Consider the following 17273-nt stretch of genomic DNA (forward strand, 5'->3'; position numbering starts at 1 on the left):
AATTATAGAAATGATTATGCTATTATTTATTGAATACCTTTATTTCCCCCCTCTAGACTGGAATTCCTTGAGGGTAGAGCAAAATACATCATATTTACTCTCTATTGCCAACAAGTAACAGAATGCCTGGCACACGCAGATACTCCTGCACTTACTGAAATATTAAATGAGCTGCAATGATAGAAGTATCTGCAGGTTAGTTTTGGAGGATAGAGGAGGGATTGGCCAATTATGACAGGTATAAAGGAAGGTTAATTGATGTAATAGAATGTGGTGATAGTCTAGTAGAATCTTAAAATAGGGTCTTAGGACAGCAGGGTTGAGGGGAGAGCCTTCTAGGCAAAAGGAAGAGCATATGCAAAATGTGGAGGGTGAAACAACATGTGTTCTGAGAAGTGGAACTCGTCCATCAATTTAGAAGAAAAAAGATGCTGGTTAGGAGACTGGTAAGATATGAAGCTAAAGATTTAGGCATTTGGATAGACATTAAACTACTTACAAAGGCAATTTTCTATTTACAAATGTGTATACCTTTTGATATAAAATCTTATTACTGAGGATTTATTCTATGAATACATCTGGATACTTAAGAAATGGTATATGTTCACTATTACTTAATGTGGCACTATAATAAAATAAATAGGAGAAAACTTCATTACCTATCAATAAGATACAAATTAAATAAATTATCCATTGAGTGAAATAATATGAAATGATAAAAATAATTATATGAAATGAAAAAATATGAAATGATAAAAACAAAAAAATAAGTTCAGATATGTAAAACAAATACTCATTTTAAATGATAAGAGGCAAAAAGTATTAATCTCCTAAGACATAGCATCTTGAAATTAGACTCAATAGTCCCTTAGAGTGTTTGCTAGGTACATCTTTAACAATAAACTGTGGGCATTCAGTGTTAGGCTTTTCTGTGACTACGATGATGAAAGACTAAAGAACATGCTCAGATAATCGATTGTCAATAGATTATATGAGGCAGGGAAAGAGAGGACTCCATCAATGGATGGATTAGAATGGGGACTGGAATATTCCTTTACTCAAATTTTCTTAAGTTGGTGATTATATCACCTATCTGTATTTTTTCTTTAGGGTTAATTTCCTATGTTGCTTTCCTAAGGCTTAGAACTGATGGCTTTATTTTAGAGCACATGCAAACTTTAATATAATGGAACCCCTGGCATTTATTTGGTTAGAATTCTGGTCGTGTATATGTTAAGATGCTGAACAGGCACACAAAATTCATAGCCTGATATAGAAACAACTATACTATATTCTCGACCTCAATCAGCTGACCATTAACTATTGACTAAAACAAAATATGAACAACCCAACTTAAGAAATTCGGTCTTATTACAAGGACTGAGAAGGTGGGAGGACGGGTTTATAATGTTCTGAGAGCCATATAAATAAAGAACATTATTACTATTTTTTGTTTAACCTTTATTCATTATTAGATCTCTCCAGTAATCATTAAACACATTCGTAAATTGAATTGGCTGTACTTCATCACAAGAAACACATTTAATATTACGTCTTTTTAACTATGCCAATTTCATTAACTTTTACAGCAATTTTAAACAAGTAAGGCAATTTACAGTTGGTACAGGCTCAACATAAACCCATAGAAACCACTGAGTAAGTATAGTAAGCTGTATATTCATTTCTTTATCATGGATAAATTATCTATCCACCTATATTGCCATATGTATATGTATGTATCCACCCATCCATCAACTTATTAATATATCTGCCCACATACTTACCTGTTGGCTATTTTATCTATTTGACTCCTTAAAATCTATCCATTAGTCATCTAAATATCTTTTTGTATTTATTTATACTCAGGCTAAGGAAATATTACTCAGAATATTATGTAAACTTTGACAATGCCACTAATTAGCCATTATTAGTGATTACAATAGTTCAGTTTTATACATTAAATATTTCTTCTACATGTAGCTCTCAGAATGACAATGACCAAAATGCTCTTGCAGATAATCTGGCCCTAGTTCAATATAGAGAGAAAGACGGAGAGGGAGAGAAGGGGCGGGGGGTGGGGGGAGAGAGAGAGAGAGAGAGAGAGAGCATCTTTTATGCTAGATTATTTCATTGAATAGCTTACTTGGGAAAGTAACATTATTCCCTGGTTCTCAATTTCATCATCTGTAAAATAAATAGATTTGACTAGATAATTTATATTTTCTAAAATCTCCACTTTTTAGATATATTATATATGTTGAAGAACCTCTGTTTAATGAAGTCCTTATGTCAAATACTGTGTTTAACCATAGGGAGAATGGCTCAGATCCTTTGAACCCCACTATTTACAATGTGGCTTTGGATTAAAAAATGGTACAGTATACATCATGATACCAAAACAATTTGTTACTGCTTAGGAAATAAACAAATATCTGTATTTGTAGGCGAATGATGTAGATTTTGTCCCTAATTAGCATGATTTTGAAAAACCTAGTGTATCATTGGGTCTTAATTTTATCTTTTGTAGAACAGGGCTGTGGATGAGATTTGTTGCACAGTACTCTAGGTTCCTTTCAATCTTTTAGATAGATAGATAGATATGATAGATAGAGATACAGATATGACTATGAGAATTTGCATGGAGTTTCCTATACTGTTTTAAAACTATGAAGTCCACTCTAGGGAACGTAGGGACTAAAGAAAAGTAAGATACATTCCTATTGTTATCCACAATGGGTTGCAAACGTATTAAATGGCAAATATTTTTACTTACCAAAAACCCTCTATTGCCTTCTGAATTTTGAGCTACAAAAACCCCACATGCATTAGCATCTCATCAGCAATAAACATTCTATTGCTACTTTAGTGTATAGGGTACTATACTAGGTGCTGGTACTTTTATACTTGTCTTTTTTCTTAGAGACTATTGCTAGAGATGGAGAGGAAATCTCCTCTTTCTTAAAACATGTGAAAGTCTGAAAGGAAATTATATTCAAATAGATCTGAAAGAAAAATTCGATATTGTGCGTCCTTTCACACTAAAACGTTAAGTATACATTTTGTAATGCTCGTTAGTAAATGTTATGTTGTGTAAGAAATAATTAATATGACCAGAACTTCATGACAGCTGAGGTTGATTACAGACAGTTCTACCATGAAGTAATCGATTTCTTGCGATAGCATCAATATGTTGACCAATTAAATGAGGGAGATAAATGCTGAGAAAGTATTTAACTTTCCTCTGAGGAAAATTAAGGAGTATGATCGGTCTTCCTAGATTTAAAGATATGGCTGCTTAGTTTCCTCATGGAATACTTGACATCTTTATTCCTAAGGGTATAGATCACTGGATTCAAGAGGGGAGTGAATATGGTATAAAACACTGAGAGTACTTTGTCTATTGGGAAATTTGTGAAAGGCCACACGTAGGTGAAAATGCATGGACCAAAGAAAAGGGTCACAACAGTAAAGTGGGCACTGCAAGTGGAGAGCGCTTTGGAGGATCCACCAGAGGAATACTGCCGAACAGTGACCAGGATGATAGTGTAGGAGATCACCAAGAGGATGAAGCACACCAGGGCAATCATGCCACTGGTTGAGATCATGAACACCCCCAGAATATATGTGTCAACACAAGCGAGTTTAATCACCAAAGGGAGGTCACAAAAGAAACTGTCTACTTCATTGGGTCCACAGAAGGGCAGATTCACTGTAAATGCTAACTGACTCAGAGCATGGAAGATGCCGACGATCCAGGAAAGTATCACAAGCCCAACACACATTCTCCGGCTCATGATAGATAGGTAACGTAGAGGCTTACAGATAGCCACATACCTATCAAAGGCCATGGAGATCAGCAGTACAATCTCAGCACCTCCTAAGAGATGTAGGAAGAATATCTGGGTCATGCAGCCTTCAAAAGAGATGCCTTTGTGTTCACTGAGGAAGTCTGCAATCATTTTGGGGGTGGCAAATGAGGCCAGGGACATGTCAATGAAGGAGAGATTGCCCAGCAGAAAGTACATGGGGGAATGAAGGTGTGGCTCTGATGCAATGGTGACCGCAATAAGAAGGTTCCCCAGCACAGTGGCTGCATAGACTATGGAGAAAAACAGGAAGTAGAAAATCTGGAGTTCTAAAGAACTGGACAGACCCCGTAGTATGAATTCGGTTACCACAGACTGATTACTCCAGGCCATTTGCTCTGATTTCTGGAAGGACTCTAGCATTTCCAGTTGGGAGGAGAACTAGGAAAAAATACAGCAATCAAACTCAAAGTGGGATTTTTGTGTAGACTAATTTAGTGGCAGCCCACCATCGGATAGTTCCCTATTGTCTCTTTTCTGGACTCACAGTGACCACATATTTTTCCCAGTAGCTTTTCCAGATATTTCAAGTGATTCAGTTAAATATTATTTTTTATGACTTAGCAATTTGTTTTACAAGTAAAATACAAATATTCATAAAAGAAATAAAAATTAACGGTTTCAAATATTTACTCCTCAGTTGTGAAATACTTTTTAAATTTCACAGCTTGCTGACAGCAGATTTTTGTAAGAAAAGGGAGTGAAGACCTTTTTCAAACCTCATGAAGGGTGAAAGACTGACGAGGAATATTTGAGGATCAAAGCTTACTATTAGTGGGAACACAATAGTGGGAAGGGTGTGGGCACTGGTCTCTTGCAGTGGCTAGGAAACAGGAATCAAACATGAGGGGAGGAAAATGGCTACAGAGAAACATCATCTGTTTCAATTTTCTAATGGAGATTGTCTAGAATAAAAGTGAAATGTCCGGGTGCAGTGGCTCACACCTGTAATCCCAGGGCTTTGGGAGGCGGAGGCGCGCAGATCACGAGGTCAGTTGTTCCAGACAAGTCTGACCAACATGGTGAAACCCTGTCTCTACTAAAAATACAAAAATTAGCCGGGCATGGTGGCAGGCGCCTGTAATCCCAGATACTCAGGAGGCTGAGGCAGGAGAATCGCTTGAACCTGGGAGGCAGGGGTTGCAGTGAGCCAAGATCGTGCCACTGCACTCCAGCCTGGTGACAGAGTGAGACTCCGCCTCCAAAAAAAAAAAAAAAAAAAGTGAAATCGCCTCTATTTATTACTTCTTTATTTCAGTTATACAGCTATTATGAATGACACTTGATGTATGTCACCAATGCCATACATTTTTCAGAGGCTAATGAACATGTTCTGGTTAAAGCCTGAAGTACTCATACATTTCTAAGTATATTTTAAATAGAAAGACTGTTAAATACCATGCTGCCAGAAGCCAGACATTTTTTAAATGCTAGAAATTATCGATTTCACAGAAGCTGTTTGAAACAAAAATAAACTCTTCCTGTTTCCAGAGTTTACATGGTGCAAATGTTGAGACAAATTTACATCAGACAGAAGATAGTAATGAATTTAGAAGTTATGCAATATAACATACCTCAAAAGTTGTAACTTGACTGATTAAGGAAATCTCTCTCACACTGAGATCTGAGATTTACAAAATGCACTGAAAGCCAATTGAAATGATGTGTACTCAAAATTCATGACAAAACCTTTTCATCTTTCTACTAATCCAAGCATTTGTTTTTCTTTTCTTCTCAAACCTCTGTTGTAACTGTATAGTCTAAACAAATTGTTCTAAGACCAAATCCAATTTACTCATTCAACTACCTACTGTTCTTTGGCTTTCTATTAAAAATTTTGTGGCCTTTGGAAAACAAATAAACAAAAAAACCTTCACATTGTTCTTCTAGCTTTACCCATCCCAGAAACTTTTAAATTTCTTTCGCACTCACCTACCTGATATTTAAACAGATGTCTGTAGCACAGCGCTCATTTAAATTGGTGTACCACAAATAACAGTGACCTGAGAGTCAGAAAATGGGAATTGAAATCTTGTCTTTCGAGTGTGGGATCGAGTAATTTACTGAGTCAACCGCTGCTTCCAAGTCTTCATATGTAAAATCGGGGCGTTGATCTAGATAATTTTAAGATCCTTTCCACACACGTAATGTAATACTCAACCAACTCCTGAAAGCAGGGACAACTGCTTCACAGTGAAGTTAGGTGAATCCCTTGCCTAATTTCTGGGGAAAGGAGGCTCACAGTCATTGAGACCTTTGTATTTATGACAGCTGTATTGATATGAAATAATTTTGTGAATTACATGGCAAGAAAAAGACCAGCTGCTCCTTGGGGAATATACAAATGTTCAAGTTGCAGTGGGAGTTATTAAAACTTTCAAGTTCGTTTGGCCATATTTAAAGGTGAATTACAGAATGCATGATTGCTGGTAAATGTTTAATGTACAGGTTATGGATGTGATTGGCTGGGAAAATATAAAGAATAACGTGTATCTTGGACCACGGCAAAGACAAGACAAATAGTATCTATTATTTGACTTATGAGACTACAAGTGTTATTGAGGAAAGAGAGAGACCCTCTCATATTGTTTTATATTGTTTTATACTCAGTACCTGTTTTAAGAAAAAACAAAGAAGTAAAACCAAAGACAGGTAGCCCGGCGCCAGGCCCAAAACCAGGCGTGGGCCTGCCTGGCCTAAACCCAATAGTTAAAAATCAACTCATAACTTAGAAACTGATGTTATTCATAGATTCCAGACATTGTATAGAAGAACATTGTGAAACTCCCTGCCTTGTTCTGTTTCTCTCTGACCACTGGTGCATGCAGCCCCTGTCCTGTACCCCTTGCTTGCTCAAATCAATCACGACCCTTTCATGTGAAATCTTTAGGGTCGTGAGCCCTTAAAAGGACCAGAAACTGTGCACTTGGGGAGCTCGAACTTTAAGGCAGTAGTTTGCCGATGCTCCCAGCTGAATAAAGCCCTTCCTTCTACAACTTGGTGTCTGAGAGGTTTTGTCTGTGGCTGGTCCTGCTACATTATCTCTCAGTTCCTCCATTAATAAATGAGTATAAGGCCTCTGTCTCCCCATCTGGAAAAAAACTGATACAGAAAATAATAAAATGAATGTTCAAGAATTTCAAATTTGTACTATTCACTTGAGTCATTATGGAGTAATGGAAGAAAAAATTGAAAAGTGAAAAAATTCTGGTTTATAAATTCTAACTATGTAAAGAATGTCAAGTAATCATCAAAATTTTAATATCTCTTAAAAATCAGAATAAAAATAAAATTTAAATGCCATCCATACTTAAATATTTCTCTATTAACAAAATAGTTTTGAATATTTACATTTCACAGAGCTTGTATTCATAAGGTGAAAAGAAATAGCTTGATGAAACTGCATTATATGCCTCTAGTGTAATAAAAAGAACATTGAATCTCAGATTTGGAGGCCTGAGTTTACATCACAGTAAAATACTTTATTATATTATACTGAGTACATCACCACATTATCATAAATCTCAATTTCCTCATTTGCACTGAGAGATAAAAAACAAAGCATTGGTATATCAACACATAAAAAACTACTAAATTAGAGAATTAAAAAGACCAAGAACCCTGCATAAAATGGGAAAAAAGTACAAATAGCTATTATCTGTATAAAAGATGCTCAAACTCTTTTTATATGAACACATGTTGAAATTCATTGAGATACCACTTATCAACTATCATATGGTAAATATTTCTTTTTTTTTCTTTTTTGAATTTATTATTATTATTTTTTTATTATTATTATACTTTAAGTTCTAGGGTACATGTGCATAACGTGCAGGTTTGTTACGTATGTATACTTGTGCCATGTTGGTGTGCTGCACTCATGAACTCGTTGGCACCCATCAACTCGTTGTTTACATCAGGTATAACTCCCAGTGCAATCCCTTCCCCCTCCCCCATCCCCATAATAGGCCCCGGTGTGTGATGTTCCCCTTCCCGAGTCCAAGTGATCTCATTGTTCAGTTCCCACCTATGAGTGAGAACATGCGGTGTTTGGTTTTCTGTTCTTGTGATAGTTTGCTGAGAATGATGATTTCCAGCTGCATCCATGTCCCTACAAAGGACACAAACTCATCCTTTTTTATGGCTGCATAGTATTCCATGGTGTATATGTGCCACATTTTCTTAATCCAGTCTGTCACTGATGGACATTTGGGTTGATTCCAAGTCTTTGCTATTGTGAATAGTGCCACAATAAACATATGTGTGCATGTGTCTTTATAGCAGTATGATTTATAATCCTTTGGGTATATACCCAGTAATGGGATGGCTGGGTCATATGGTACTTCTAGCTCTAGATCCTTGAGGAATCGCCATACTGTTTTCCATAATGGTTGAACTAGTTTACAATCCCACCAACAGTGTAAAAGTGTTCCTATTTCTCCACATCCTCTCCAGCACCTGTTGTTTCCTGACTTTTTAATGATCGCCATTCTAACTGGTGTGAGATGGTATCTCATTGTGGTTTTGATTTGCATTTCTCTGATGGTGAGTGATGATGAGCATTCTTTCATGTGTCTGTTGGCTGTATGAATGTCTTCTATTGAGAAATGTCTGTTCATATCCTTTGCCCACTTTTTGATGGGGTTGTTTGTTTTTTTCTTGTAAATTTGTTTGAGTTCTTTGTAGGTTCTGGATATTAGCCCTTTGTCTGATGAGTAGATTGCAAAAATGTTCTCCCATTCTGTAGGTTGCCTGTTCACTCTGATGGTAGTTTCTTTAGAAAACCCCATTGTCTCAGCCCAAAATCTCCTGAAGCTGATAAGCAACTTCAGCAAAGTCTCAGGATACAAAATTAATATGCAAAAATCACAAGCATTCTTATACACCAGTAACAGACAAACAGAGAGCCAAATCATGAATGAACTTCCATTCACAATTGCTTCAAAGAGAATAAAATACCTAGGAATCCAACTTACAAGGGATGTAAAGGACCTCTTCAAGGAGAACTACAAACCACTGCTCAGTGAAATCAAAGAGGACACAAACAAATGGAAGAACATACCATGCTCATGGATAGGAAGAATCAATATCGTGAAAATGGCCATAATGCCCAAGGTAATTTATAGATTCAATGCCATCCCCATCAAGCTACCAATGAATTTCTTCACAGATTTGGAAAAAACTGCTTTAAAGTTCATATGGAACCAAAAAAGAGCCTGCATTGCCAAGACAATCCTAAGTCAAAAGAACAAAGCTAGAGGCATCATGCTACCTGACTTCAAACTATACTACAAGGCTACAGTAACCAAAACAGCATGGTACTGGTACCAAAACAGAGATATAGACCAATGGAAGAGAACAGAGTCCTCAGAAATAATACCACACATCTACAGCCATCTGATCTTTGACAAACCTGAGAGAAACAAGCAATGGGGAAAGGATTCCCTATTTAATAAATGGTGCTGGGAAAATTGGCTAGCCATAAGTAGAAAGCTGAAACTGGATCCTTTCCTTACTCCTTATACGAAAATTAATTCAAGATGGATTAGAGACTTAAATGTTAGACCTAAAACCGTAAAAACCCTAGAAGAAAACCTAGGTAATACCATTCAGGACATAGGCATGGGCAAGGACTTCATGTCTAAAACACCAAAAGCAATGGCAACAAAAGCCAAAATTGACAAAGGATCTAATTAAACATATGGTAAACATTTCTGTCAGGCAGCAAAATTCTAGCAGATTGAACACTCTGCTCTAGATGATGCTACAGTGAGGTAATGCCAGAAGGAATATAAAATAATAAAATTCCATGGAGGAATATTTAAATATATTAAATATATACATATATATTTAACTAGGCATATGTATATATCTATATATCTATATAAATTTACCTCTAAGGAGAGGGATATGATAGGGGACAATAGAATTGACGTGTTGAAATGTCAGGGATAAAATCAAAACATCTCTGATTTTATCTACTTTGTTAGTTTTGACTTAGGTTAAGAAATAGAGTTCAACTTAGAAAGCAGAGCTACCATGCATTGTGGGATAAGGCATTTACCATAGGAATTAGACCTTAAACAATGTGGAAGGACTTAGGAAAGCAAAGATGTGAAACAGGGAGATGCAGAATTAGAGGCAGCAATAGCCAGTCAATCAAGAAACCAAGCCCATCTAGCCAACGAAGTAGAGGTCATGAAAGGAGCAAAATTTAGAAAATTTTGCTGATAGAAAAATTTTTGTGAAGTTGTTACTTCTGAGGATCTGCAGGCAGGCAGCCTGAGGCTACTGTTGATCCTCAAATTCAGAAGTTGGGAAAAAGGTGGACATAGAGTGAAGTCGCTGAGAGCAAAACAAGCTAGAAGCTGTTGGCACCTCTGCATTTGTATAGCCACAAAGATCAGAGAGTAATGGCTGGTGCTTTAGGCTGTTTTCAAATTCCAAACGAATTTATTTTTAGACAACTCCAATACAGAAAGACGTGGAGGAAAGAATTCTGGGAAATGTAGTTCTCAGCTTAACCACTTTGACAATAGAAAGATGTAACGTGCCACTCTCTGGTCTATAGGAAAGACTCATGCACTTGCATTATGTACCTGGGAGCTCAGCTGGTACTGGAACTTCCAGAATGGCTTTCCTGACATATCTTGTGCCTCACCTGGAGTGTATAAAATGGCTGGGGTCTGGCTGGTGCTCTATGTTTACATATAATACTTCATCATTCTGTATTCCTCCCGTGTGTGTGTGTGTGTGTGTGTGTGTACACATGTGTGTCTGTCTCTTAATATTTCTTTGTATTTCTTCTATTTATCCTAGGACCCTGATGAGTTAAAAATTAAAATATATTAACAGTGCTGGAGTCACACACTGACTTTTAAAACTTCTGCTCATGTGTGGCATATGATACTTCTAGTCACGTTACATTGCACAAAGTAAGTCACGTATCCAAGGTTCTGGTAAATAAAGGGAGGGTTACACTCCTTCCATAGCATGTGAAGGTTCCTGAAGGGATGAGCCATATACAAAAAGGTAACCAATTTTGATTTTCTAAAATTCAGTCAGCCAGGCGCGGTGGCTCACACCTGTTCATCCCAGCACTTTGTGAGGTGGAGGCGGGCTGATTACTTGAGGTCAGGAATTCAAAACCAATCTGGACAACACGGTGAAACCCCGCCTCTACTGAAAATATAATTAGCAGGGCGTGGTGGCACATGCCTGTAATCTCAGCTACTCTGGAGGCTGAGACATGAGAGTCACCTGAACTGGGTGGTGGAGGTTGCAGTGAGCCAAGATTGAGCCATTGCACTCCAGGCTGAGTGACAAGAGTGAAACTCTGTCTCAAAAAAAAAAAAAATTTTATTCTACTACATAGACTGCACAGGAGAATAATCACATTATTAGTATCCAATAAATAAAAATATTCATAATGACAGTTACTTGGACATCTCATTTAATTAGTTACAATCACATTCACATTGCTGGTAACTTAGTCAAAATTATCTCCTTATATCCATTTCTTTTAATGATCTGTATTAAATTTCTCCCTTCTCCAAACTATCTAAGTAAATCCTTACACAATACTGCTTTCAAATAATTATAATTCTGCCCATGATATTAAAAAGAAAAATGACCCCTTATCTTTTATATCAAGTTAAATTTTTAGAAAGGTATTCATATTCTTCTAAACTGCTAACTAAATCTCCTGTTTCATGGCAAATAAGTTGCACTGTTTTCCCTCCACATCCATTTTTTTTCTTCTGTCAGTCAATATTTTAGTTTTCATTCTAAGTTCATGACATGTCTCCTGCAAGAACACTTGCTTGATTGATTCTGTACATTACCAGTTTTGTTTGCTTGTTTGTTTGTTTTTTGTTGCTGTTTTTTAACTAAGATCTAGTTCATCCTTGGTCTCTGAGAATTGACTGAACACTAGGTTTATTTGGTGGTATTTTTCACCAATTGTTTTATTTATAGGTGCTTAATATTGCCAAATAACTCTAAATTACTTGAAGCAGAGGCAAATGTTTAGATTTTGTTCTCCATTGCTTCTAATATAGCATTAGAGAACCAAGAGTCCTTATCAGAATTAGTTGACTTGATATTTCCTGTTGCTTTTTGAAATTAGGACTTTCCCAACGTCTAGTCCCTGAATCTCTCAGGTCCAGGTGAAAACAATCATTGTAAATTCCCACAAGATTCTTGAAATGTCTTTCCTTTGTGAACTCGATAATGCCATCTTTGTTGTTTAATAAATCCCATTGCAAGATGATTTCTTGTTCAGTTCCTGAGTCCCTACAACATCCATTTTATCCACAGCTGGTACACAACTAATGATTCAACTAGGTCATTTATTTATATTTAAAATTGCCTTCTATGCTCTATCAGAAGCCTACTTAACACTGAGTAATCTAAAGCTCTGGTTCTGCTATAGATCCGGTAAGAAAAAGTGTTTTAAAAATGAGTTCTGCTGAAATATTTTAAACGTTTGCCCTTCCCATTCCCATTTCCTAATCCCTATTCCGTGAAGCTTAGATCAATACAACAGTTTATGTATGCTGACATTTACAGAAGAAGAATTCATACAGAGGTGAAATGAAAGAAATTGATCTTTGAGTACTTTCCCATGAAAATGTTGTTATATATCCTTTAGGATATGAACTTTTAAATAATAGAATTATAAATATTTGTAAGGAACACATTCATATTTTAATTAAAAAGAAAAGACCAGAAGAAGTTAATGCCTTTCCTTTGTCTATATGACTGTATTGTAATGAATTAATCTTCTTTCTCAGATGAATATCAGCAAAACTAACTTTCAATGTATTTCTTTTGAGTTTCAAACAGGAAACTTTATCTGGGAATTCTTTAATAGTTAATCTCTGGAAATTTACAAAAGCTCTACAACTGTCCGTTGAAACTTCACTATAATGTGCTTAGGAGCCCTTATATGTGATATAATTATTATATGTTTTTGTCAGTAAGGATGTCTTTATGGACAAATTTCAAATGACTAAACATATGTGTGTATGTGTGTTTCACACATTATCAGCATAAAGTAAATGCTTACTGTTATCGTTAGGATTACATAGATGAATAGATGGACAAATAGGTAGGAAGTCTGTTCAGAATGATATTATCTTGGTTGGATTGCCATTTAGTATCAGAAAAGAAAGTGTTCTTTTCAATTCCTATGAATTAAGGAATATTTTGCTATAAGCTCTAATATTCTATAATTTCCATTCAAAACAATATACCAAATGAGAGGGATGGATAGAATAGTCAAGTTTTTTAGAGAAGATAAAATTTCTGAAAGTATTGGAAATGAATCTTTTGCTTCCATTGAATCTGACTTTTCTCTCTCTCTTTCTTTTTTTTTTGTTACAGGCTTCTACCTATGAATCAAGGCAATGGATGTGGCCAATAAGTCTACCATGTTTGAATTTGTTTTGCTGGGGCTCTCTAATTCCTGGGAACTACAGATGGTTTTCTTTATGGTGTTTTCATTGCTTTATGTGGCAACAATGGTGGGTAACAGCCTCATAGTCATCACAGTTATAGTGGACCCTCACCTACACTCCCCTATGTATTTCCTGCTTACCAATCTTTCAATCATTGATATGTCTCTTGCTTCTTTTGCCACCCCAAAGATGATTACAGATTACCTAACAAGTCACAAAACCATCTCTTTTGATGGCTGCCTTACCCAGATATTCTTTCTCCACCTTTTCACTGGCACCGAGATCATCTTACTCATGGCCATGTCCTTTGATAGGTATATTGCAATATGCAAGCCCCTGCACTATGCTTCAATCATTAGTCCTCAGGTGTGTGTTGCTCTCGTGGTGGCTTCCTGGATTGTGGGAATCATGCATTCAATGAGTCAGGTCATATTTGCCCTCACGTTACCATTCTGTGGTCCCAATGAGGTAGATAGCTTTTTCTGTGACCTTCCTGTGGTGTTCCAATTGGCTTGTGTGGATACTTATGTTCTGGGCCTCTTTATGATCTCAACAAGTGGCATAATTGCGTTGTCCTGCTTTATTGTTTTATTTAATTCATATATTATTGTCCTGGTTACTGTGAAGCATCATTCTTCCCGAGGATCATCTAAGGCCCTTTCTACTTGTACAGCTCATTTCATCGTTGTCTTCTTGTTCTTTGGGCCATGCATCTTCATCTACATGTGGCCACTAAGCAGCTTTCTCACAGACAAGATCCTGTCTGTGTTTTATACCATCTTTACTCCCATTCTGAACCCAATAATCTATACTTTGAGGAGTCAAGATGTAAAGATAGCCATAAGGAAACTAAAAAATAGGCTTCTAAATTTTAATAAGGCAATGCCATCATAGTTTTCTGACACAGAACATTAGTCACAATGTTAGGCTCTTCTTTCTAGAGGGTTCTTATCAAATTGTAATTGCCAAGAATTTGTGAGGGCTCAAGTTCAGTGCATTTTGAAACTATTCTCATGAATGTGAATGTGTTCAAAACACATTTGGAATTTCAGAAAAGCAAGTTAATGAAAACAATTTATTCTAGAAACAAGGACTATAAAAATGTCAGGAGCGATAGCTCCAGTTAGGACATTCAATATCAATAATCAATTAACTGGAAAAGAAGACCAAGGAATGAGGAGAAGAAATACAGATTAAAGCAGAACTAGGAGATTATGACAATTACACACAGTTAGCAACTGAGTCACTCAGTGAGATGCTCCTAAAGTATGACAAGTAGCAAGATTCCTATAATCCTTAGGAACTCCATACTGCTATAGGATCTTAGCCTCTGACAGAGAAGCAATGATTTTCCACATACTTTCCCAAGCCACTCCTACTTAACATTTAAACAACTTGTGATATCTTCTATTAAAGAAAACTCTAGATATATTTTATTACGAATGTTAATGATGTCCATAAAAATGCTGTAAGTGTAGCAATCTTTACCAACCACTTTTAGTTCATCATCAAAGCAATACAGTCATATATTTCTTTCCGATAATGCAGAATGAGTAGAGAGGCTGGAGAATTCTGCAAATCAGAAAATATGAAATGAGTTGCAGATCAGTACACTTTGTTTTGTACAGACACTATGGTTGCTTAATTCCTAAGGAGTTAAAACTACAATTAAGTTAAGAGACACAGCTTATAATAGTTGAATTTATGGAGGGTTCACGCTTTCATTTTAAAGTGTGATATTACTTTGCATTTTGGTTGTTTTTTTTCTTGAAATATGTGGATGTAAAAATAATGAATCTGCATTTAGTAATACATTGTCAATGTAATAAGTAAGTTTTAGTACACAAATAGGTTTTGTTACTATTTTAAATAAGCCTGGTAGGGTTAATATTAGCTTTAATGCATACAAAGTATTACTGTCACCTGCTGGTACTTACTGGAATCGCAAGTATTGACAGAGTAATAATAATTCTGTATACTCTGCTTTGCAAATCATCTTTAAATGATGGCAAACATTCATGAGTTAACTGTTATTTAGAATTTTCTAAATGATATTGATATAATATAGTGTCTTATATATGATCCAACATGTATCCACAAAGGGAAAGATATATTGCAACCACAGTATTTGATAATATCAAGTTGTTATTTTCTGGTATGATTAATGGAGAAAACAAATGAAATGCATTTATTATCATTTACGAAAGATAATTAAAACAGAAAATTCTTAGATGTTCATTTTAAGCCAAGTTATAAAAGGAATGTATTTTTTCTTCATCAGTTTGTGTTTTATTTCTTTGTTAACGTACTAACCAAATAAGGAACAAACTAACAGCTTGAAGGTCTGTGATATTGTGTTTAAAGCCTGAGCAGTTTTGAAATTATTAAATAATAATGTCTACAGTATTAACATAAGATAAAACATGCTTATGTAAGTGCAAAATTAGCATAATTCTATTTTAAATAGGGATACAAATAGGCCAGATTAGGTTTGGAGTGTGCACTTTCTCTTGGTTGCAGTTATATGTACAGATATGTTCAGATTCAAGGACTTTGTTCATGTAGAATGTTTTAGCTGGTGTTTAAAAATGCTATAAATAATTCTTTTATTTGATATATTTATTTGTCCAGGGAGTATTTTCAAAGCTGTGTTGCTTTTTGCAATATAAAACTGTGGAATCTTTTGGAAGAGATGCTATTGATTTTCAGTGCTTTTGTGGAGAATTCTAAAACTCAAGAACATTTGCCAAAATACCCTCCAACGTGTAGCTGATCAGCAGACAACTGTATAAGGCAAGTCAATAATGAGATTAAGAAGTTGGAGTGATAGTAAAGTTCTGTAGCTGATAATAAAAAGGATTACAGAAAGCCGTTGGGGGACTTCCATATGTACATGGAACTATCTACCACATTTCTTGGTGGCTTAGTGTGAGGAGTCAATATTCATGGTACCTCTGCATGTTATACAAACACTTAAAAATCTTAGGACTTTAGGACTCATGGTGGATGGTTTTATCAACATATCTCTTAGACAAGATGCTGACACTCTTTTTTTTTTTTTTTTCCGGAGTCTCGCTCTGTCACCCAGGCTGGGGTGCAGTGGCAAGATCTAGACTCACTGCAAGCTCTGTCTCCCAGGTTCAGGCCAGTCTCCTGTCTCAGCCTCCCAAGTAGCTGGGACTACAGGCCCCCACCACCACGTCCAGTTAATTTTTGTATTTTTGGTAGAGACAGGGTTTCACCATGTTAGCCAGGATGGTCTCGATCTCCTGACCTCGTGATCCGCCTGCCTCGGCCTCCCAAAGTGCTGGGATTACAGGCGTGAGCCCCCGCGCCCGGCCGATACTGACACTCTTTTACCAAGGATAACTGTAGTGACATGGCCATGGACTCGTTAAGCAATAATAAGGATGGTGCCAGCTGCCACCAGAGTTTCCAGAGACAGAGGTGATGTTCTGCAGAGAATACAAGATAAGCTGACAAGTATAATTTTAAGTGATCTGCACCATCTACAATAACACAACGGAGGGCGTTCTGGAGCATTTATAATAAGACTATGTTGACAAGCAACTTCATCTTCCTCTATGTGTTTAGGAAGCCATGAAGCTTGACAATAATTGAATGAGGATGGAAAAACTGTTAAAAATCAGGTATAGATAAAAACAGATAAAGTGTAAATTTTAATTTGTGAAGGAACGGGATATATGTAATAGCAATAAAAACTACAAATTATATTTGTTTCTAAAAATGCTTAAGGAAACTTTAGAATACTATATGGTATAATGACGGTGGATTTACCATAAAGCTAGTAAAGCTTAAGTTTTAGAACTCCTCCTTTGCATGGATTTCCTCCAAGGCCCTAGAATGGAACCTAACAACCTTTTATTAGTTATTTTGATTTTTTTTTTTCCCTGAAACAGGTGTCCTCGAACTGTATAAGGTTTAG

At 36.2% G+C, this 17273-nt stretch overlaps 2 protein-coding genes across 3 annotated transcripts in view; one reads left to right on the forward strand and one right to left on the reverse strand.

The window, feature by feature from the left end:
* Positions 1 to 14221, forward strand: part of LOC112422913 (olfactory receptor family 4 subfamily K member 2) — a 50468-nt gene extending 36247 nt beyond the window's left edge. The window contains exons 1-2 of one of the 2 annotated variants that reach the window (XM_011771722.1): positions 73 to 195; positions 13254 to 14221. In XM_011771722.1, the coding sequence (XP_011770024.1) occupies positions 13277 to 14221 (945 nt within the window). In that variant the 5' untranslated portion in view covers positions 73 to 195; positions 13254 to 13276. Of the gene's footprint in view, positions 1 to 72; positions 196 to 13253 lie in introns of those variants that run through there. The other variant, XM_071100540.1, reaches the window with a different exon arrangement.
* On the reverse strand, positions 3039 to 4365 carry LOC105499211 (olfactory receptor 4K3). The gene has a single exon (XM_011771719.3). It carries the CDS (start codon positions 4227 to 4229, stop codon positions 3252 to 3254), a length of 978 nt encoding a protein of 325 aa, XP_011770021.3. The 5' UTR covers positions 4230 to 4365; the 3' UTR covers positions 3039 to 3251.
* Positions 14222 to 17273: the final 3052 nt, after the last annotated feature.

The sequence above is a fragment of the Macaca nemestrina genome, chromosome 7 (assembly GCF_043159975.1).
Source record: "Macaca nemestrina isolate mMacNem1 chromosome 7, mMacNem.hap1, whole genome shotgun sequence".
In the NCBI taxonomy this organism is placed as follows: domain Eukaryota; kingdom Metazoa; phylum Chordata; class Mammalia; order Primates; family Cercopithecidae; genus Macaca; species Macaca nemestrina.

Coding starts and splice junctions, on each gene's coding strand:
- LOC105499211 (XM_011771719.3), bottom strand. CDS start 4,229: ATGCTAGAGTCCTTCCAGAAATCAGAGCAAATGGCCTGGAGTAATCAG.